The sequence below is a fragment of the Musca vetustissima genome, unplaced genomic scaffold (genome assembly GCF_032173495.1).
Source record: "Musca vetustissima isolate MV318-11 ecotype Yass unplaced genomic scaffold, APGP_CSIRO_Mvet_v1 utg14404, whole genome shotgun sequence".
Taxonomy (NCBI): Eukaryota; Metazoa; Arthropoda; class Insecta; order Diptera; family Muscidae; genus Musca; species Musca vetustissima.
In genome coordinates this window covers 54,086-79,580 of record NW_026888788.1, presented here as the reverse complement: position 1 = coordinate 79,580, position 25,495 = coordinate 54,086, and the positions used below count along the sequence as shown (strand labels likewise).

Genomic DNA, 25,495 nt, shown 5'->3' with positions numbered 1-25,495 from the left:
AAGTATAATAACGGATGTATTAATTTTAAATAAGACATTCACAAATAAATAGGAAACAGTAATAGAAATGGACGATCCAGTGGATTTTGTTTGTCCATGTGTTCGGTATCTGTTTGAGCTTCGGTTCACAATTGACCAGAATTTTGTTTGAATATTTGTTTTTCAATTTGCATCAGGCCGATCTGAAAAATCTTATTAACTAAATAAAATACACATGTTAAGGCATTCTGTGTCAAGTGGCTAGGCATTATCCAGCCCTCATTTAGTAATACGTTCTTCGACGTTCATTTCGAATACTGACACACAAGCAGCAGGCAATAAACGACAGTATAAGCTGAAAAGAAATACAAAAAAAAATTAATCAATATGAATATAATAGATTTTATTTTTATATATTAGAAAAAAAAAATATTAGATTATTCAGGTATATGCTTTGACATAGCCCTATGTGATGTTTCTAGTATCATTTTCCGATATATAGTCATAAGGATGTTTTTTTTGTTGGCTCTTAAAAGAGTTGTGGATTTGTCGAGCAATTTACTTTTGAATATATTCTGCATTAAGTTGTGTAAATAGTTGCATTTTTTGAAAATATTTTCAAAATATCATATCAGTACAAGAGTAGTTTTGTTGTAATCGATGATGCATCAACATCGGATTACACTTTGGCATCATCGTATTTCATTTGGCAACTCTATTCCAATCCATGTCTATCAAATGCAACAATGCAAAATTATTGGCTTCTCGTATTAATTACTGATAAGGGAAAATAAAACAAAAACCCGAACTCTAGGCAAATGAACAAGCTCTGATTAGTCAATCAATATTCGAATTTATTGAAACAATACATGGTAATTGCTAAATCAAATTTGAGTTTGGTAATAATAACTAATAACTAATTGGTGTTATTTTAATTTATAGAAATATTTTGGAGAACTTTTCAGACTCAACATTCCCCTTTGCGTATAAATTTTGAGAAACAATCGTAACACCAGGGAAACAATTCCATAGTTTTGGATTCCCATATTATTTGTGCATCATAATAATTAAAATTGTTCCTACTGTTGAACTGATCGGAAGTTCCAAAAAACTTAAATGTTTTATTGATAATTTAAAACTTTCGAATATTATATGATATTATATCCCCAAAGTATATAACAAGAAAAGACAAATTAAATAGTCCCTACGATCCATCGGGCCATATTTTTAAGAATATAAAAGGCTCAGGCCGGGTCTATCTTTTTATGTCATCCACAATGCTGTAAGCATTTGAAATATTTAAAATCATAAATTCTTATGTCAACATATTATCACATAAATTCCAGGTTATAAATATCTGAATAGTGTGAGACAACAGAAATTCCAAACTATAGAAAAACAGGATGCAAAATTCGGTCAGAACATTCAAAACGCCGACAAAAAAGGAACATGGACCGATATTGAAAACTTCTTGCAATGAAGATGTTTTACAACGAGGAACCCGAAATGTGGAAGCTAACTCGGTTGGTAAACGACTAAAACCATAACAAGTAAAAAAGTTCGAACCGCCCGTTACACTCAATTTGATTGAAAATCGTGTCCAACATACCAAATAATAGGGGTACCCATATAGGGGGCCTACGCTGAAACTTGGGTCAATGAGATCCCAAAATACAAAAATACAGCCAATTTGGTTCAAAATCTTCAAAATACCGAATATTGGAGAGTATCGTTATTTGAGGGTTACCCTAAACCTTGAGTCAATATTAATGATTTTTGGTACGGAGATGTGGTATTCAAAGTGAACCCAAAATACCAAATTACAGCAAGTTCGGTTGAAAAGCGTGTCCAAAATACCGAATATTAGGGGTACCGCTATATGGGAGCTACCCTGAAACTTGGGTCAATATTAATAATCTTTGGTACGGAGATGTGCTATACCATGATAAACCAAAATGAAAAATTACAGCCAATTCGGTTGGAAAACGTGTCTAAAATCTTCAAAATACCCAAAGTACCGCTATATGGGGCCTACACCAAAATGTGGACAGATATATGCCATTTCCTAGTAATGTCTGTACAAAATTTCATAGCTCTATCTTAAATATTGCGATCTCTATCGTCACTTCAACAGACGGACATGTGCAAATCGGCATAGAATATTATTCTGATAAAGCATATACATATGGGCAATATTGCCAATTTTTTAATATTCCATTTTCAAAAAATCAGCTTTTTTGTTCTTGTGGCACATCAATGATTTTTGGTACACATATAGAGAAAAATATTCTGACTCCGAAACCGTTCGCGATCAAATTTTTGGTTGATGCGCGCAAAAGTTATCGAGGTTTTAATTTTGGGCATAAGAAAAAAATCTTAAAATTGCTCCGTTTATTATATTGACCAAAAACGTTGATATAGATCTTCCTCCGTAAAATAAGAATATGAATATATTAAAATAATCGCGATAACACACGCACATCTTCGCGAAATATGAGAAAAATAAAAAAATATATAGCAGATTACATCAATATTTTCATTATATTAATGACATACACACTGTACAAGAAATTACAGAAAAAATGTTGGGGTTATTCTGCTATTTTACCCGATTTTCGCCGAATAATTGGCATATATAAAAATAATTACTTTTTGTCTTTAAGTATACGCCTTGTGTATTATGTCAAGACCCTTCCGATAAATCTTGGGGTTCTATAAATAGGTATAAATCTTAAAATAAAATAATATTATGAAATATTTATTTTAAATTGCGTCTAAATCGCGTAAATCATTTGATGCGCATGCGGTTTCCAGGAAGTACTGATGTTTATCTTCCACTCCATATATATTTTGCGAAATTTCATTTGACGGCTAAGATGTGCCACATGTTGCAATGAAGTACCCAAAAACTCGTAAAACGCGATTAATTTGCGATATTTTTGAAATAATTGGGTACATCTCTCTTTCGGCTGAAGTTTTTAAAGTTCTCTTTTCGAAAAAGATCAAAATCCGCATGAGGACATTTATTGAAGCGGAAATGATCCACAGAAAACGCAAATAAATCCGCGATATTTTCCAAAACATTTTTTGCCAAATTTCGTGTTTTTGGAAGGCCAGTTCCCGCCGTTCTAGTGGATGGAATTTCACGAAGAAGATTTTATATCATCCGAAACGTAAAAAATCTTATTGATCGCGGGTACCCATATCATTCAGTTGACAGATCTAAAAATTTGGCCCGAAAAATAGGTTTTTTATAAATTGGATCGCACAAAATTTTCACCATCGGATGAGTATTACTCTGAAGCTGTGCATAATACATACACAAAATATATATCAAATTACTCAGATTCGCGACTACAATAATCTTATAATCGATTTTTAGAAATTCCTGTTTGCGTATTAAAGCTAGAAGTAAAATTAAAAAAAACACTCAAAATCGAGCTTCAAAATGTCAGCATCATTTAAAGGTAGATGCAGTGAAAATTTTGAAAAATGATACATAAGGGGCGTAGTCCCTATTTTGTTGGCTTCTAGTTTTACTTTGACACGAAGACCATGAAATGAGTGGCTTAATCACAAAGAGATAGAGAACATAAAAAAACTGGTTCGCCTCAACCTGTTTTTACACATTTTTTTACATTAAAGTAGACACAGCTTCCACCAAAATAAAGTTTGGTGGTCAATATCATGAACAGTTTGAAACGCATAAAAAGTGGCGGAAACCTCCATGTAGGAGGTTTCGTTTTTGTCTCGACCATCTCACTATGGTTTTTTTACGTTTATTTTGGCATAAACTCTAATTTTAAAGCTATTGAATTGAAATTTGGGTTGTATACATTTTTTATGCTCCCAAGATGACCTACCAATTTTCATATGATTTGGGGCACTATTTCATATAGCTGCTATATAGCCGATCTGGCCGATTTGTCCCGACTTTTTTGTTTATAAAGCTATTGAATTGAAATTTGGTTTGTATACATTTTTTATGCTCCCAAGATGACCTACCAATTTTCATATGATTTGGGGCACTATTTCATATAGCCGATCGGCCGATTTTTCCCGACTTTTTTGTTTTTAAAGCTATTGAAGTGAAATTTGGTTTGTATACATTTTTATGCTCCTAAGATGACCTACCAATTTTCATATGATTTGTGGCACTATTTCATATTGCTGCATATAACAAAATGTTTGTTCCTTACTTCGGCTATATTTCCATTACTGACTGATTTATTCAAAACAAAGGCCATGTCTCTGTCGTTGAATATTTTGGCTGAAACCGTAGCAGCAATGATATAGCATATTTTGTGAACTAACTTCGGAGGCTAATTTCCTTTTTAGCCTAGGTCCAGCATGTTCATAATTTAATTTTGGGCGACCTATTTTGTTTGGGAAAAAACATACTGCTCATCCATTACTATAATTATAATTTTACGGTTGAACTTTGGCAAATGCTTTTTTATATAACTATCAAAATCTTTAACTTGTTTCGATATCAAACGCATTTGGTCTTCATTTAAACTGATATTATTGATATTCTGTAACACATATTTCATAAGTGAATCTTCTGAGCGATTTTTGCTGCTCCAAATTTCAATAAGCGCTGCATGGGCAAACACATGTTTATCAGTAAAAAACACGAGGCACAAAAAAAGGCTAGTTACCCATTAATTAACACACTTTTGTTAATAACTTGGCATTTACACCTTTTTGCAATGCTTTGCCATTCACAAGTTACACTCCACGGAACAAAACTACAATGTATAGATTTTATACAAAGTTATACATAAACAAAACATTTCACAGTATTACAACAACAGACAAATATGACAAAAAGAGCATCTCGTCTTAATTTTACATACCTGCACTAACGTTTTCCATAATTACACATTTTAATTGTTTCAATTTTGTCAAATTACAAGCACTCGAACTTAGCTGATTTTTACCGCCAGTTGTACCAAAACAATGTGACTTTCAAACTGCTGACTTTTAAAGCTCGCCAGCAAAAAAGGGTTGCCACCCCATTGATATTGAATGTTTTTTTTCTAATATGGATGTCTACATTTAGGAAATCAGTTACATTTCAAAATATGAAAACAAAAAAAATTGACTTTATGCCAAAAAATCATACTTTTTACCCATAGTGCATCTGTTGGTTGGCAACATTGCCCGTCGAATTCAAGTAGAAATTAAGCACTTTAACAGTTAATCGAGTCATCAGCTGCGCTAAATAGACTACATATTTATCATGTTATGGTGGGTATAAGTCAAGTTTGTATCAGTTAAATAAAAGTCAAAAAGAATCGATTTTGAACATATTTGACAAATTGAACAGAGCAAACCATGATGCAATAATAAGGTGATGTATCAAACCAAAAACCTTTGTTTTTGTCTCGACCATCTGTCAAATTTTTCCATATAATATTTCACAAGGTTGGCAACACTGCACATTGAATTCAAGTAGAAATTACCCACAGTTAATCAAGACATCAGCTGCGATAAATGGACTACCTATTCATTGTGCCATAAAGCAAACATTAATATATTACCAGTTTTCCAAGTACCACAATCATTCATGTATAAATTTAAAATTCGTTAACATATGTAGATTTATATTTTTTACATATCCTCATTCCTAAATAATATCAACTCGGGTATGCTCTCAGCCAAATTTTGATCTAATTGCACTTTCCTATAATATTTAAATTTAGCAGCATTCCTAAATTGTGAACATACCTCCAAACCAATTAAAACACATGCCAGAATATTGAAGATACCCAATAATTCCAACCAATAATCTTCGAATTTGATGCGGCAACCACTTTCAATGAGATTTTCAGCCATGCTTTTATCATGACCCACAAAACATGTTTCTGGTGGCATACGTCCGGCAACAATGTAATCCTGAGGGCTGGCACGGCCGCAGCATTCAAACTGCAAAAATAGAATAATAAAATGAATTCGATACCATGGTATTCGATAATAGTGAATATACTTACCCAATTTTCATAAATCGACATAGCACCTTCTTCCTTTAGTTCCCTCTCCCATGTGGCATCCAGAGAATTTGCAAGATTGGAGGCAACCGATTCCTTGCCAGCTAGCATGAAGAAAGCAACAACAGCTTGAGCCAATATCACCAGCACCATAAGAATGATAAACTGTAATGGTATTTAAAAAAACTCAATTTAAACTCGTTTCGAAACATTCATTTGTTATTTCAACACCTTTTTCTGATTCAAAACATTTGAATTGAAATTATAAAATTCCAATTGTAATTCATCACAATTCAATTTAAAATTCGAGAAACAATTCAAGGATTATTTTTGTAATTGAAATAATTCAATTCTAAATTCGTTTATAATATATGATATGAAATGTTTGGAATTAATAGTGTAAGTCCATGAATTAAATACTGAACCATTTCGAATTTTAAATGGAATAATTGGAATTTCAAGTGAAATAAATTTAATTACTAATAAATTAATTATAAATTACAGAATATCTTGTCCTGCTAGACGTCGACTAATATTCCGCTTTGATAATTTTATATATTTTGTGGTTAGTTTGAGTTAATTTTTTCGCTTTGTTCTTACCGTCACTGTACAGCACACATTGTTTCGGATGGCGCCAACATTTAAAAATATAAAGACCACAAATGTGGCTACACCAATGGCTATATAACCATAGGCACCCATAGTGCCAATATCGTTTGTGTCATTGGTACAGATCACATAGGCACCGAAACCAATTAGAACCGATGCTAATAGCTGAAATGAAAATGAAAAAAGTAGCAAACATTTTATTATTGACACATTTAAATTACAAACGCTAACATTGGATATCATATAATGCTAGATATCTTGTTACAAGGTTTATGAATGAATTTCAATAACTAATACTTTTACATAGACAGCATTGTCGTTTAAAATAAAAATTAATAAAAAATTAAATAGAAAAGAAAACATGTTTTTAAAAAAAGTTCGATCGGAGCGAATCTTTTACACTTTCTAAATACCTACAGTATGTCAAGAATCAGGTTATTTATTAAAGTTATTCTAAAATACCCAATTACAGTCTATCCAGTTGAAAACCGTGCTCAAAGGAAAATCGAAAGCGTTTTCGATTGATAGAAAACTCTTTCATGTTCTGAAGTTAATTCCGCACATTATGCAATAATAAAGTGATGTATCAAAACAAAAACATTTGTTTTTTACCCGACCATCTGTCAAATTGTATCTATAACTCCCTATTTGTCACTCATCAGGCATCCACAAAATTATTCGTTATTATTGGACAATTAGAAATAAATAAAAAACAACTGTCAAAACTCTCAGTGTACACTGGCGTGAAATGTGGGTGTTTACACATTCGCCCCGCAAACTGTTTGTTTATATTATTCTCGAAATAGAAATTCCACAAAAATTATTATTCGCTAGCGTAATTGTGTGCATTGGAATTTGTGTATTTTCTAATCAAAACATTGTGGGAATTGTTAATGCATTTCGCATGCATAATATGATCCTAATACAACGGCATTGCTACATATGTATATACAGTGAGTCAGAGTCAAAAGTATCCACTTGGCGACATGCATACATGTTTGGTAGAGGCAAAAATGAACATACCCTTAGTACCGATGGTTCCTTTTGTGGAATAATTCCATTGAACTAGTTCGTTCCGGAACGACCCAACCATGTCACAATGAATAGGTAGTCCATTTAGCGCAGCTGATGTCTCGATGAACTGTTAAAGTGCGTAATTTCTACTTGAATTCGATGTGCAATGTTGCCAACCATGTGAAATATTATAAGGAAAAACTTGACAGATGATCGAAACAAAAAAAAAACATATAAATTTACCACTCATCTCTTATGTCCCCACTTTTCAGGTCCAGGTTCCAAGTGAAGCAAACGTTTAATAATTTGCTGCTGTGCTGGTCTGAAACATATGTCCAATTTTCGAGATTTCGTTAATCGAGTCATTTTAAAGGCGTGTTTAGACTACAGAGTTTATATTGATAAAAATTGCCACAAAAATTATGAAGCCAGTGAAATGTTCATGTATATGATACATAAGCAAATAACAGCTGACAATTGAACTTAATATCAGTCTAAACAGTTAGAGCGCATTAATACTCAAACCAGTGGATTACATTTGACGTATACGCTATGGAATTGACATTTGAGATCGAGTGGTAAATCCAAACGCACTTTTAGGATTTGGCACCTCGTTTTACAAATCGAATCGAAATAGAAGGTGTATTCTAAACGCACCTTTACTGTGAAATTTATAATACGTAATACACATTTTTAATTAATAGCCAACTTGTACTACCTTTTTACAGAAAAATCACATCTCCCGGCTTTTTAGAGCACGTTTAAACTACTAAATCCACTCGATTTTAAATGTGAATTCCATATCGTATACGTCAGCTTAATCATGTTCACAAATCCAGTGGATTATATTTAAACCAGTGTTGAACAGAACTAAATTGAATGTAAGTGTGGGAGAGTGTAACTTAGAATTAAAAATGACAGACGAGTGTGCATGAGTGATCTGAACGCACTTTTACACCGCATGTTTTGCTTCTGGAAATATAACCATAAAATTAGAAAATGTGTGAGTGTGACCCTAAGTAGAACCGAAGTTATTGTGTACTGTATCAAAAATTCGACCATTGACGATTAATCGATCCGTTTTGTTTACCGTTAATTTTTATTGTTTTTTTCTCCGAAAAAATCACGATAAAATATTTATTTTTCCCATTTGAAAAATATACAATTTAAAACCAATATTTTTTTCAAAATAAATATGAAACAATAAATTAAGCATATTATTTATTTATTTTTGTTTCTAATTCAAACAACATAATAATGGGGAATCCAAAATTATTTTATATGAAAATAAATAATGACCTCCCATTGATGTTTTCGTAAATCGGATTCGATCATTTTATTTTCATATGGTCGTTTGTTTTTTTCCCCAAATAATTCACAGTCAAGCAATTGAACCATATGGAATTACGAAGATATCATAACTTTTTGTTTAATTAAAACAGATCGCGAATTGAGAATTTCTGTCTGTCTGTGTTTCCATGGAAACCATACAAGCTCTTAGATGTATTCATGTATGATATTCATTTAAGTAATTAAATTCATTCAAAGATCATCACGACCAATCGACTGTGGTATTTTTGCTGCGCCATGTGGGATGCTTCGGGTCAATTTGCACTTCAACACTGCAGTAGCTAGTCTGTGAGTATGCCACAACTTGTAAATTGTGCAATATTTCGTTACATACAAATTTCTGTTTTTTTTTTCGTTTTGTTTATTGAGAAAATTGCACGAAGCATTTAATTATTCTAGACCGTGATTTTCTATGTAGATATACGTGTACATCACTGTAATTAAGTTTACTTAGCATTCTAGCAATTTGAGATTCTATGTATCCTAGCAACACGTGGCCATTATTAATTGATACCGCCCACAATGTTCGCCATTCATTTATAATTAGTTAACACTATCGGTTTTGTAATTGTTTACGTTGTAAAAAATAAAAAAATATATATATTGTGTATTGCCTTTTAGCCACACATTTTAAACCATTTTGTCTGGAATTCCGTGAAATAGTTTTCTTTTGCGGTTTATTCACAAACGCCTTCATTCTGGGTAAAACGACTGATGATGAGTGTTTGAAAGGTGTTACCGCTAACCTTTGCAAACGTCATTATTTTAAATTCATGGACCATTTCCGTATAGGTGAATAAGCGCTACCCGAACATCAATTTGAAACACTGGAAGTTTGTTGTTATCTTATCAAACAAATTACTTATTTAACAAGAAATGCATACTTACTTCGATGCATCATTCCTACATGCGTGTTTGATTGCTCATTCATATATCAAAATAAAAAAAAAAACATTACCAAAGAATTTATAACCAGGATGTCAATGATTTAAATAAATAGAGCATGTTTAATCTGTACCTACATAGAGCTCAAAACATCCTATATCGGTGATCTCTGCGGAAAATGCATGTATACGCTTCAACATAATTGAAATCCGAGGGCTTCACCAAAATATGAAACGTTAAATGTTACCCTCCTCAATATTGTGGATATTATAAGGTGTAATCCAATGATGGGCCCCTCTAAGAACCCGAACTGCCTAATTACATACTTCTATTGAATATCGCATTATTCAAAATATTTAAAATTTGATGACCATTTTTGTGGAACTATGTTTTAACACGAACATATATTGAACTTTATCTGTTATGAGGTATTTTATGGGCCTAGTAAAAGTATCGACAATTTACAATTTTATATCAAGAAATAGTTTCTCCTCTGAGAACCCGAAATACTTCATGGTAGACACTTATTTTTGAAGGAAGGGGATTTCAATTGTGAATTCCATGGTATATATGTCAAATAAATCCTCATAAAGTAGGTTAATCCAGTAAAAAGTTCTAATGTGAATGCCATTTAAGAACTTAAAAAATACATAAAATGTGAGTTGTCAAAACATTGTCCCATTAAAAGGGGTTTGACATTTCTCATGGTTGGCAACATTGCACGGCTAATTCAAATAACATGATGTAATTATAATGTGATGTATCACATTATAGCACATCGACACGACATAGCACATCGAATTCAAGTAGAATCTACGAATTTTGACTGTTAATCGAATCGTCAGCTGCGCTAAATGGAATACCTGATTATTGTGCCTTGTCCAATGACAAATATGTAATCTGATGCATGGAGCACCTGTTGGTACAAATAAATGTCAAAAATAAAACAAAATACATGGCATAATTACAGAAGCTAGTCTCATTTGAGAATTTTATGATCGCAACCTTTTCTAATTTGGAACTCATCTATCAATTTTTAATAATATTAAAAATAAGTTCCATAAAATTTTATGTATGTCGATTGGCATATTTTCAATAAATTAAACAAAATATATTTTCTAAAGCTGAACACTTCTCTCAATATTTTACTATGGTTATAAGTTGTAGAGGCAGGGAACTTCAAAATATTTATAAATATAAATTATGCGTACATTTCGAAGGAAGATATTTTCATTTAAATTTTGAAAGCTGAATACTGTCAAAGGCAAATTTATAAAAAAAAAATTGGAAACATATGACTGCATGAGACTACCTTGTATAATTATGCCATGAAGAAAATATTAAAAACAAAACAGAATTATAAATAAAAATCTCCGAATTGTGAAGAACTTTTTCAGCAATACATTTATTAACATCGGTTTGTTTTTGCAAATATGGAAAACAGTAAACTCTGACAAAATACATTACGGGAAAATAGTTGAGGGGAAAACAGACGCATCAAAATCAAAAATACATATCGGAATAGAAATAATATTCCATGCAATTTTTCAGGTAATAAAATTGCGATAGGATGCTTTAAAATAAATAAAATTACTTGCTTCCTTTGACTGTGTAATGCTCCGTCTTTATGATTTTATATCATTGGAATTTTTTAAAAAATCTGACAAGAAGTCATAAATTATATCAACTGTTTTTAGTGAAATTAAATCACTATTTTTTAAAATATGTTTTTAGTAATAAAATTTTTATATTTTAAAATTAAATTTAATATTTTGAATATAAAATCTATGGCGTTATCTGGGTTAAAAGAACAACGTTTTGCTTTTGATGCAATATATATGTATATATATATATATATATATATATATATCTGAAGAATCTGTCAATCTGTGGGGGCTTCTGAAATCTGGAAATAAAGCCTGTAGAAGGATTACATTGGTCTATATTGTGTTACAAAAAAACTTACCTCCGATTTATCATCTGTAGTTTATGTGAATATTGAAATTATATTTTTGCGGAAAACACATTTCTATTCGATTTTTGCTTTTAAAATTCCGAAAATTTCTAAAAAGTCTAAACAAAACGACAAAACAATTGTTCTGTTTAGTTTTGTATTCATACTCGATTCATTACCCTATTCATTATCAGTAACTACTGATTTGGAATGATATACCTAGACAACTTTTTCAATCGATAAATAAATCCAACAGTCATTATTGTGTCACTTTTTGGGGTATAAAGTAACTAGATCTCCAAGTAACTAGTTATATAACTATATATCTGCAGACAATTGGTATTTTTTGAACAACTGGGTATATATTTTAAGTTTATAATTAATTGTTTTCAAAATATATAAGTCTTGAAAATAAAAAAATAAGCATTTAAACATATTTTTAATATATTAATATTATAAAATTCAGTATACTATTGATAACTACTTTTTTATCCGAGTTATTGTTTTTATGCAATATTCTTTCAATTAATATATATATATACATATTCGTAGCGTAAACAATAACAACGACAAAGCTAACGATAAGCTTTAAATGGATGAATGACTTTTAATTGAAATACAATGCCTTTTTTCAAATTCTTGTTCTTCTCTCCATCGTTCGGCCTCGCCTATGTTATATTGTATCAATTTATTCTACATCTTTTGAGGGGAGAAGTAATTTGCACATATCCAATTTAATTTGTTTGTTATTATTACTGCATTTAATATGACTTGGATAGCGACGCTTGAGACTGGATTTACAGAGTGTTTGGGGCATTTTTTTTATTAAATAAAGAACAATGTTGAGTTCATTCATTGTTTAATGAACTTTGAATAATGCGTTTAGATTTTTGAAGCATTTACAAATTTTATGTAGAAACATAAAAATACTATACATGGGACGGTAATTTCCTGTCGGGGAATCTACTCTGAGATCCTGGAATACATTTTTGCTGACAATTTGCGGACAATTTCTGGGAAACTTGGATAGGACCTTAACATAAACTTAAGGTCTGTGGGTGGAAAATTCCTATAAGGTTAAAAACCCTTGGCGAGTATGTTAAAAAGCAAGTGGGACAAATTCGACATAAGTCATGACTTGGAATTCTAAAATCAAATGAGGAATATTTTTGTAAAACATTTCCCCCTCCTATCTCGAATCCTCGTTCGTCTGTCTAATATGCAGACACTTCAGTTTGAACACCAGTACAAAAAACATCTAAAGCTAGTACGCGATCATTTGAAATGATGATGATATTTGGGCCCAATAGCAGCCGCCGTAGCTTCTCTCACTTGGTTACCGACCTCTGCGTTAGTTTTATAAAATTCCCATATACATTTTTCAAATTATTACGATATAAGTTTGATGTCGCCTGCACGTTTTCATAATCAAAAAAAAGAGAAGTATATCGTCATCATAAATACAAACGGACGTAACTACAGAAAAATTCGAAATTGAATTTTTGTTTGATTATTGTTCATCTAATCAAACAGCGATTTTATTAAAGAAATTCAAACGGACGTAACGACACTCCTGTAATAAAACTAAAGCTTGCAATATTGAAGATAGAAATTCTGAAATTATTTTAATGTTACTTCTGGTATGTTTGATATTGAAAATGAGATATCTCGGCCATTTTTTCACGGTAGCTCACAAATAGCGGTACCCCAAATTTAAGGCTTTTCTTAAATTTTTTTAACTAATCAGCTATAATTAAGTATTTTTGTCTCCCACCCTGAGCAAAGTTCTAACGCTATCGGAGAAATATTTAATGTCTTTTGTGCACCATTAACATAAAATCGGTTGAAACTGTATATGGTAGCTATATCGAAATCTGAACCGATTTCATGAAACATCACACACATCACTCTAAACTCAATTCAGTACGCTCTGCAAAATTTCGTGGAAATCGAAAGAAATATAGGGGCTTTAATGCACCATTTATACAAAATCTGACGAAAATATGTGTGGGAGCTTTTTCTAAATATGAACCGATTTCAACAAACCTTAACACACGCTACTCCGGACTCAATTTGGTACGCTGTACAAATTTTAGTCTCAATCGGACAATTATTCTTGTATTACAATTGTGTTGTAGTTACGCCCTTTTATTTCAGAAAATATCAAGTCAAAGGACGTAACTGACACCTTTAAAAACAACCTTTAAAAACGAAAAAACGGTTAAACTTTGAAAAAGTCCAGCCATGCTCCATTTTTATAGATTTTATAACTTTTTTTGCTTCTCCTGTAAAATAAGTAAAAGTGTAGTTACGTCCGTTTGCATTTATGATGACGATATACAAAAATATATTTGTTCATATATTTATGCCCATCAATGTATAAATGTACACAATCGCTTCCACTTAAACAGCGAAGAAAACAACAACTGTTTGCGGTCTTTAATCAGGCAAGGACAAATTAATTGAGAAACCATTAGCCTTATTAAATGAAAACAATATGTATGTAACGTAGTTGATAAAGAGTTAATATTGGCATGGAGGAATACAGAAAACACTTCTTGAAAGGAGATCACATTAAAAATTTAAACAGCAAGAAGAATGTTGTAGTTGGTAATCAGAAATTCGACAATTCTTTGGATATGAGACTTGTCAAAGTGTGGTACCATATATACCTAATCAATAGAGTTGTCGTAGAAGTAAAAATTTATCTCTGACTCCGGGATAGTAGTTCCACAAATTGGATCATTTAACCAAAGCTCTATCTAATACAAACTACTCAATACTCTAATCCCTTTCATCGCCTTTACAATTCTGTTGCATTAATTTGGGGTCAGACAAGGCATTTGACACTTAACATGTGCTGTAACCAGCTACGCGTGGAACTTTAAATAAAATAGGGAAGAATTTAATGTTTGTGGTTTCAGAATTCTCATAACCTTGCATATATGTTTGCATACACATATTTTTTTTCTTGATAAAGTGCAGTTAATATTTTTTATTTGGTTTAAACTCGCTGTGGAATTTTATAAAAATAAATTAACATTTTTTATCAAAGATAAATAAATCCAAGAAAATGCAAACCATCCTTAATAACAATTTGTCATCACTGAAATGAAATGTCAACCATTTTATATTGGGATCATAAAAATACAAAAAATGATGTCACGTCCATGGTTTTGTTTTTTTTTTTATGTAAAAAAATTCCCATCGCCAATTGTCTCTCTCTCTGACAAAACAATTCCCATTGTAAGTTTGTTCCAAACAATTTACATGCAAATCATATCTCATTTGTTTTACTACAGTGGACTTTGTCATTATTCCTCCCACAATTTGCAAATTTTCGTTTAAGAAAATGACAACTAAAATACAATTTCAGAAACGTAGTTAAGTTTAGAAAAAGGTTAAGTGATCGTTTAAAACATTGTTCCAGGTAAATTTGTATTTAGGTCTGTTCTATTATTATTTTTACAGTAACTATTGAAAATATTTCGTGAATTTTATACTAACTAACCTTGAATATTCTAAAGCCGACAACTGTAAAAAGTGTTCTTTCCCATTGTTTTCTTGATGTGTCTACCCTACACAAATATGTTGTCAGGGTATTATAGCTTTGTGCAGCCCCAAGAGTTTGTAACGCCGCGAAATATTGGTCCTAGACCCATCTTTAAGTATACCGACCGTTATATTCGACTAGGTGAGTCGATCTAGTCCTGTGTGTCCGTCCGTCTGTCTTTCCATTATTATTTGTAAACACGATACAGTTTTTCTGTTTGCTCCAGTGGCCGCAATTATGGCCCGAACAATGCGAAATTATACATGGAGAAGAAGAATAAACATACCTGTTTTGATAAAGATCGGTCATTGTTTAGCGGGTCAAATGGACCCTAACTTTTGTGTGAAAAATGACAAAATTTGTATTCTATGGCGTATATATTTACTCCTGAAGGATATAGACCCGATAAATTGGTAGTATATCCAAGAGGAATGATTGACCTTCAAATTGATACCAATTATATTGCCGCATGTACTCGGATGTGGAAGTTACATTTAAATATTTACAGGTCCTTACGTATGCATATATTATTTAGTAACCCATTACCAAACTGGAAGGAGGAAGTATAGCGCTGATCGCTTTAAAATTTTCCAAGAGATTCCACTTATGGTCAAGGACAAGTATTTTCGAGTCTATTTATAGGCCACAAACCGAACAACACAACCTAAGGTGAAGGGAATCTGGATATGTAATTAGCAGGGCTGTACTGAATATCGGGAATATTCGGAAAATATGTCAGTGTAAGGAAGAGTTGCTGTTGATTTCTAAACCGTCAAAAGAGTGCAAATATCACGAAATATTGGCCAGGCTCGAAATAAACATCCGTATGTATCGTATGATCTGCCCCGTCCGACTATACTGCTTCACTCACTGGTTTGATCAATAGAAATCTTTACTAACAGTTGATACAGATTCGTATAAATCGTTATGTGAACGAACATACCTATTGTTGCTGTAATTTTCTGGAGAAATGTAAAAACCGCAATCAAATAAAATATTTCACTTGTCGGTGATTCTCAGTTTACATAGTAGATGGAAAAAGTAGAAAATTGTGTGTGAATTCCTAATACCAAAAAAATTAAATACGATAAACTGCTGCGTCGAACAGGGAGCCGAATTTTACGTCTTATGACACAAAATATTTGCGCGTGAGGGTTTATTCCCAATGCTGCGGTATTACATTGTCTTGTAAAATTTACTATGTTTCTGAAGGAAAATTTACCCAAGAGATATTTTAGGATATTACATAATATAAAAAAATTGTGAACCCATTTTGATAAAAGCCTAACCACAAAGAACAAACAATATAAAATGACAGAAATTTCGATTGAATTACAACAAATCGGGCGGTACTATGAGAATATTCAGACAAATATAAGGCGTTATATTTAGTCATAAAATTCTCCCGAACGGAACCCTGATTAAACAGATAAAAATATTTAAAACATGTAGAAAAATCGAGATGGATATTCATAATATCTAAAATTGTTGAAATAATTTCTGCATCGACAAACGATGACGACCAATAAATAAAACACAGACAATACAGGGAGTTGGCGGAATTTATTGATTACTTGATTGATTGATTACTAAAAAATTCAAATTTTTTGGTAAAGTTATGAGCTTTTTACTATATAGAGAAGAGGGCAAAAATGTGTACAGTACCAATTTGTGTATACAATTCAAACTATTTAAATCGCTTCGTATTCGAAATATACGAATTCTGTCGTCAGAATTATTTTTGATTCTTGTACAACATAATATAGAGAATAATTTAAAATGAGGCTTTTATTTTTCCGAAAGAATGTACTGTATCTCCCGAATGCAAGGATGTAGCGATGTCAAATTTTGTCCACATCCTATCAAAAAATTCGGGGCTCAAAGGGTTAATGATTACTTACATCACTTTCCTATAAGTTAAAGTAACCATATATGCCATGATGCAATAATAAGGCGATGTATCAAAACAAAAACCGTTGTTTTTGTCTCGACCATCTGTAAAATTTTTCCATATAATATTTCATATGGTTGGCAACACTGCACATCGAATTCAAGTAGAAATTATCCACTTTGACAGTTAATCAAGACATCAGCTGCCCTAAATGGACTACCTATTCATTGTGCCATGATATATACCTATCGTAATGTAGGGATCTCTAATTAAAATATATGTGTTGCCAATTATGCAATCAATCACAATATGCAAAAAAATCTTCCAGGACTTTTATATGGGTGTTATGCCACGGTAAATTGCTGTCAGGAGAAATGTCAAAATACCGGTTGGAAAACAGAGCTAGGATCTGAAGCATTTCAAATGTAAAATTGCAGCTATTTTAGTTTAAAAACGTGTTCAAATTTCTCCGATATAGCGAAATTTTATTGTTATTTGGGGTTACCTTATATTGATCATTTTTAGTAAGAAGATTTGCTACCCAATGAGAAGAACCCAAAATACCAAATATTCGTTTGCGATAAGGCATGATTATTTCACCCAAGCTGTCAAAATGCTTTCAATTTTGACTTAGTCGTGTGAAAACGTAAACAACAATATTGACAGTATGAGGATTGTTTAACTAAAATTGTCGATAATATTCGCTTCTAAGACGACCTGTTTAATGGACCTTGGTCATACATTTAAATTTAAAAGGCGTGCGCGAAATTAAAAATTCCACTGCATTCGCAATACACACGATTTTACACATTGAGTGCCAATGTCCTTTGTTCTATTAAACAAAGGATTTCTATGTTTTGTTTTTTCACTCGCATGCAAATGAATAAACATTGGGTTCAAAAGCATTGTTTCAAAAGATGTCTTAGTCATATTGACAACAATGTAAATGTAGCTGAAGTTGGAATGACGGAATAAATATGTTCATTTTCAACGTGTACAGTGGCATACGTTTTAAGTGTAATGTTAAATTAGCAGAATGGAAACCTTAAAAACAGCACCTATGTCTAGATCAAATCTATTTACCCAAATATGTCAACATGCGCTCAATCAGTCTACCAATCATATGATTCATTCTAACTTTAATTGATTTGTGGTTGTCACCTTTCGATTCATTTTTTGGCATTTAAGTGGAACACCTCACACTGTAATTCGAAAAAATCGAAATAAATAAATTGGTTTACCATGTTCGTCATTGATTTCAATAAAGAAAACAATTTATTGGCTAAATTGAATAATAAATTTCCCAAGAAAACGATGAACAACAATTGCAAACAATTTCCGTTTTTTTTTCCTTTATTGAATTCTTCGAACTCTTGTAGGAATTTCATGAAATATGTGTGAAAGAGGATACAGCTATATGGCGTTCGTTAATGATTACTTAAACCCATTTACGCAAAATGTTTGTTTTATTTTTCAAAACATACGTTTGACCAGAAATTCTGATTACTACTTTTAACACGTTCGCCGAAAACTAGTTTGGAGGTATTTTAGCAAAATGGTTCGTCAGCAAAGGGTGATTGCTTAGCTATTACTAAATATTATTTATTATTAAATAAATATTTCATGATTTTTTTCTAATTTTTTGTTTTAACTCTGCATAAACAGAATGAATCCGTTGAGCCATCCGACGCGTTATCGAAATTACAACAACCACAAGAAACGATAACATTAAAGCTTGAGGTTGATGTGTGTTGCACTTCGGAGTTATATATAATATACTTCAACTTTTTGTGCGCGTTAACGCGATAAGACATAATGGATCCGTCGAACATGGCGAGCGGAATCAGCCACCTTTGAACGAATTGAGAAGGAGTCTGCCAAAGTGGGACAGGCAGTAAATGGCGAGAAGACCAAGCTGATGGTATCAACGAGCAAGACGTCCAGTGGACTCGGGCCAACTATGGAACTTGAAAACTACAGTTTGGAGGTAGTGAACGATTTTATATACCACCGTACCACCATAAACAAAACTAAATTCATCAGCTTTGATATCCGGAGAAGAGTAGTGTTGGCCAACAGGCCACTATGGTCTGAGTAAACAATTCAAAAACATGGCGACCTCTCGCCAAATTCACCCTCTACAAGACGCTGATACTACCAGTGCTGGTGTATGGATCTGAAGCAAGGATACTTGCACAAGTAGATGCGACAGCTCTTGGAGTGTTTGAGAGAAAAATTCTACAAAAGATCTATGGGCCGATCTGCGTCGACCGTGAATATCGCAGTCAAATGAATCATGGGTTGTACCATCCATTCTCGAACATCGACATAGTCAGACGTATCGAGCTACAGTGACAACGGTGTCTTGGGTATGTAGTGAGAATGGATGAGCATGATCCAGCTCAAAAGGCATATAAAAGCGAGCCAACTGATGGAAGGCCAGAAATTCTATGGAAAGATCAAGTGGAAATCTTTTTAAGCTTGGCTTATGGAACAAATGTTCTGTCTCAAGCCCTTTAGATCTCAAAAATCGCCCTTCATAATTAATGTATAGGTTCTAAAATATACACATAGTTCTGTTATTTAAAGTGAATCAATTTTTTAAAAAAAATAAAATACGCTTGTAAATTGTGATAGTATCAGCACATCGTTGTGTTTAGACATATGAATTCGAACAACATTCGTGGATCTTCGAAGACACGCCAAATACAACGAATTTCTCGAAATCTTTGGAGAACTTCTATAAACGAAGTAGTGAAGAATAATCAGTATGCAATATAAAATGGCGTGCGAGCTCTCACACGGCCTGGCCAACGCGTGGAACTTGTGGATCATCACTGATTTTGCACCCAATAACAAATTTTCATTTCCGCACATCAAGAAATAAAGGTCAATATAAGTAATACTTTTTTAGTTCTTTTTTAACTTTACTTTGGCAAGGTTTGGATTTTATACGGGTTGACTTCGCAACGGTAATTGTCTTTTTTAATTTATCTATCTGGGTCTTTTAAAAACCTTAGTAGCGATATAATTTTTTATCCGTTTTTGTAATATCTGATCGATGGAATTTTGTTGATCTTACAACGTTTTCCCGAGAAAAAATATCGGAAAATCCCGGGAATATCAGTGTTAAAAAAGAGAATACCCGAGACCCGGTATTCTCTAAAAGCGTTAAATCGCACGATATTCGGTCTATGGATATTCGAATGGAGAAGCTCGCGATGAACTTTCATATCAGTTGTTCGTTTGTAATTATGGTTAGTTCGCCCAGGTAGCAATCGAAATCGGAAAACAGCTGTTTTTCTCAAGCCGAATGTCAAAATTTTGGGCTGTGTTTAAGTTTTCATAATGGAAGTCAGTTCACAATAATGCATTTTGACAGCAAACTTGAGTGGCAGCTGATATCCAGCTGGTCTCCCTGGATGACCTTATTTATAGGCCTTGCACAAATGTATTCCAATGAAAATGTAACGAGTTGGCAACGTGAAATTTAGTACTTCGAAGTTATAATTGTCACATTTTTGTTATGGATTTTCCACTTGTCCCATTTGAAAATTTCCGCGAATAGAGTTTTTTTGCTAAAATTATCGCTAACAAGAGAAAATGTATTTTACGAATGCCAACATCTGGTTAGCCTTCGTGTGACGGCACTTTTGACAAACTTTCAAGGGTTTGTGTATTTCTCATGGTGGACAGTATTTAATTATTCAGACCATAGACAATTTACATATAAATATATATGTATGTACCCGTATCCTGGTTAGTTATGTACCTACACGCGTACATATATATGTATTGCTCCTCGCCTTTACATATTTTCATTACAATTAAATTACCAACAATAATTTAAAACTACCATTGTTATCTCCACACCTCCACGTGGCCTCTAGCCATTTTCATGTGTATAATGGTGGTGATGGCATATTTGTGAAGCCATTTGTCTGGAAATGCTCTGGGACATTTTGTCGCCATTGGTGCTGAGTTGTGTTGTTGGCTAAGTTGTTTTGTTCTCAGTGTTTTCCTTTAATCTTTTAACCTATTTTGTATCTTTTATTTTTTTCTCCAGCCACAACTCTCATTTGCCGGCCATGTGTCTGTGTCACACTTGAGTTCCTAATGGATTCATATATATGTTTCATGATTTTTGTTATTGTTTCTGTTTTGTTTTTAGAGATGTCGATGACATCATCGCATCGCATTGAAGTTCTTATGGATGTTAAACTTGCTTATAGCAGGCTAACGAAATTGAATTTTTTTCTCGTTTTGACAAAAGGCAAGAACAAATCTCAAAAAAAGTAAATGCCTAGATAGTTCATACTACCCATTTTATATAGAATCCAAAGTATTTTGCATAGGGAATTCCATTCTAAGTTGACTTTATTCTTTGGAGACCCCTGCCATTTAATATCTGAACAACAAACAATTTATTAATATTATTAAATTCACAAACTGCTCAATTCCGTAAATGTTGACCTTGCCTAAATTATTATCTGTTTTTAGATTTAAAAAATGCAGTGCTTCGATTTTTAAAGCAAACTTCGATAAGATACAAAAAAATGACGCACAGCTTTTTTTGGCTAAGATGATAATTTCCTTAGAAATACAAAATTATTGCATAGAACCTGCAAAACAAGATCTGAAGTCTAAAGAACAAAAAAAATAAATAAGAAGAAAAAGAAAACAAACAAAAATAAAAACGAAAGCTTTTTTGATGTTGATCGCTATTCGGCAATATGCCGGCAAATGCTTGCCCAAATGAGATAAATCAAATTTTGCCATACTATTCTGTATACCTAAAAAGTATATATGTATACATTTACATACATATATTTATTTATAAATATATATATATATATACATATATATATATATATATATATATAAATGTATGCAACACTAACATAACAACAATAAAAAAACTATGTCGGATTTTGAATTTTCAACGGCTGTACGTATTCTACAGATACCCTGATTATGACGACGATGTATTGTTGACGACATGTTGGCACAACAATCGCAGTCCAAACGTCTCAAAACTGATCTGCTGCGAAAGATCTTAACTGGGAACAAAGCAACTTAATAATCGCAAATAAAGTTACGGGATGATCCAAGACCAACGGAAAAGGGAAGCGACAGTTCTCACATTTTTCCGAGATTTTTTTATTTTATTAAGAATTTTTCTCTTAACTCTTTATTCATGGGTCATAATTCTTGTATCTATAGGTCAAGGTACTTTACTGTTATATTTAAAAATGTTTTTTACCAAATAAACTCTGGAAACGTTTAGAGATAACTCCGAAAATATTGGGTAACACATGTGTTTTTGTTTCTATATGTAGAATGGATAATACATACCTACAAATTGAGAATGTTTTAAAAACATATACACTGTGAAAAAAAAACCCGAAAAGTGGCAAACGATATTTTTCAAGTGTTCGTGTATAGCAGATTTATTCAACGTATATAGAACGGCATATACATTAGAACTTTTTACCGGGTCAACCTACTTTATGAGGATTTCTTTGACATACATGCAAAGGAATTGACAATTCAAACCCACTGGGTTAACGAAATCCGGTTAAAAGTAAAAGTACTATAGGTCTCATATCCCATAAATATGCTCCTTTAAATTATCAAGGTACTCAAGTTGCGAAATTTATCGAAAACGATACATGATTGCAAATTTGCTTTGCTCGATATTGTTATTGGGTTTGAATGTTATTTAACCCATGGCTATTTAACCCACAGGCAACAAAATGTTTTAGAACTTACATTTAATATACAGATAGTAGATATATATTCTTTGGATTTCATATGTCAGGACCTAATTATGAACGAAACATATCAAAAGAAAAATCTAAAAAATTCAATTGTTTGGTTATGAGATTTTCAATGTAGAGAAGAGGTCAAAATGTGTACAGTACTAATTTATGTATACATTCCAATTTATTTAAATCGCCTCGTATTCGAATTGTACGAATTCTGCGGTCAGCTTTTTTTGATTCGTGTAAAATATAATATAGAGAATAATTTAAAATAAAATTTAAATTTTTCCGTCGATTTTGCATTTGGTTTTCTTGATATTGGACTTTTATTTTTCTGAAAGAATGTACTGTATCTCTCGAATGCAAGGATGTAGCGGTGCCACATTTTGTTCATATCCCTTTTAGGATATTTGCATTAAATCTGTGAACAGAAATTTGTTCTATGATTACGGAAAAAATTCGGGGCTCAAAGGGTTAATTTTTAGTAAATATTTTATTGTGAGGTCGGTAAGATGAAGCCAGTTGACACTAAATTGTTTAGTACTTTAGTACAATTTCGTAACATGTAAATGGATGTATGCGAATGTAGAAATTTGTACTTATTTGTACGAAAAGTACTAAATGGTACTATATTTGGTACAATTTAGATTTTGGGTGAACCGATAGGGCTGTGATCCTAAAAATTTGGAACGAGGATCATTGTTGGGGTGTAGATTTGGGATATGTAGGAAGTTTTGTAAATTTGTACTAATGTGTACGAAATGGTTCCAAATGTGGATTTTGTTGAACCGAAAACAGTAAAACTTTGAACCTTTGAAATTTAAGAGAACACAAAACACAATGGCGTTCTCTTTGTAAACTTTTTACTCGAGAAATTTGAACGAGTAAAGATGGCAAAAAGGAATGCCAATTTTTTATGTTAAAGTATTGCCATCTAATTTTGGCATATTTACTAGATTTGCGTTCCCGAACTTTTCAAATTATTTAGTACTCTGAGAGCGATTTTGAAATGTATCCCTTTTGCTAGCTTTACTAGCTAGCTTTACTATTAAAAAAGTACTGGAACAGACCACATGTTTCGGTACTCTTTATTTTAATCCATTTCAGTATAATTTTAATTTTGCTTTGTAATTGTGAAAATGTCAAAAATTTTCCACATTTACTGGTAATGAAAAAATTCAACACAGTCTCTAGACAATTGGCAAAAATTTTAATATGTTGGTAAAAATGGTTTGTATTTTTGCTATTGTCTACACAAGTAGCAAAATTGATGAAAAAATCGATTAATCGGTTGGTCGAAAGTCGATTTACTTATCCCTAGTCAAAGCTCATTTTTAAATATTGAAAGCTTTATGCTCTGCTAATGCAGAACATTATAAGATCGTCCTGTGAGAAGCGGAAATTTATAGGTGAACACTTTTCATCACCACAAGATGTCATATTTTGGACGTATTGAGAAAAAGTGCTTCGACAATTATGCTCTTCGAAAAAAAGGTGATTTGTGATTTATATTGAAGATTTAAAAAGTAAAAATATTTTACTATATTTCACACGCTTGTGACGTAATTTATATTTTCACTCTACGAACTTGAAATATAAAAATAAATTAGATCATTAGTCACGTCTATATCTTTATAGCATTGATAAACATTTTCCATAAATATGATTAGCTAATGTGAACAAATGTATGATAAATATGTACGTGTATATATGTAGACATATTAGTGTACATTCACCCTTGGGATGGAGCCAATATTGGCGTCATAATAAAACTTTGTTTTGCAAAACACATGTGAATGTTTTTTTAGTGCATTTATATGGAACAGAATTTATTACACTACTATTTTAAGATGAAATAAATCTACTGTCCGTAAATATGTACAAGACCTGGATCCGTTGATCGTGAGAAATGCTACATGCGATAGACAGGCAAATCCTCTTAATTGTATAATTTATGATTAAAACATAATTCATTTATAAATGTTTATCAGAGGTTGATCGATTGATTGAGTTAGTGATATATGTACGTATAATTGATATATGATTCATACACCACCGTGTAAACATAGTTAGGAATAAGATAACATACAAGAATAAAATATAGAACACTATAGACAGATAGGCGAGGCTAAATCGCCGAAGTATTTCATACACAACACTCTGACTCAAATGACAAAAAATAGATATGTCCAATAATTTAAGGGAAACGAAAATTTAATTAACGAATAGGCATTCTTTTCGACTGCGTTCGACTGGAACGTCCGATTCAAAAAATTCCAACGGCATTTGAAAGAGTAAATGTCTGGCTCCCACAACAATTAACTAAATGCGGACATATGAAATTAAATTTTTAGAAAATTCACTATTTTCGCCAACAACCGAATTAGAAAATGAGAAAGATTGCATTTATCCTGATTCATACGATAGAATAACGGGATATACATTAGATTTTTTTTACCGGGTTAACCTACTTTATGAGGATTTATTTGGCATATATGCAAA

The 25,495-nt window shown here is 32.2% G+C and overlaps 1 protein-coding gene across 1 annotated transcript in view; it reads right to left on the bottom strand.

Moving 5' to 3' along the window:
• Positions 1 to 262: 262 nt before the first annotated feature.
• Positions 263 to 25,495, bottom strand: part of LOC133336606 (protein late bloomer) — a 45,520-nt gene continuing 20,287 nt past the window's right edge. Inside the window, exons 3-6 of the mRNA XM_061544889.1 lie at positions 6,573 to 6,746; positions 5,976 to 6,137; positions 5,713 to 5,910; positions 263 to 334 (exon numbers count right to left, since the gene is read on the bottom strand). Of these exons, the coding sequence (XP_061400873.1) occupies positions 263 to 334; positions 5,713 to 5,910; positions 5,976 to 6,137; positions 6,573 to 6,746 (606 nt within the window). The remainder of the gene's footprint in view (positions 335 to 5,712; positions 5,911 to 5,975; positions 6,138 to 6,572; positions 6,747 to 25,495) is intronic.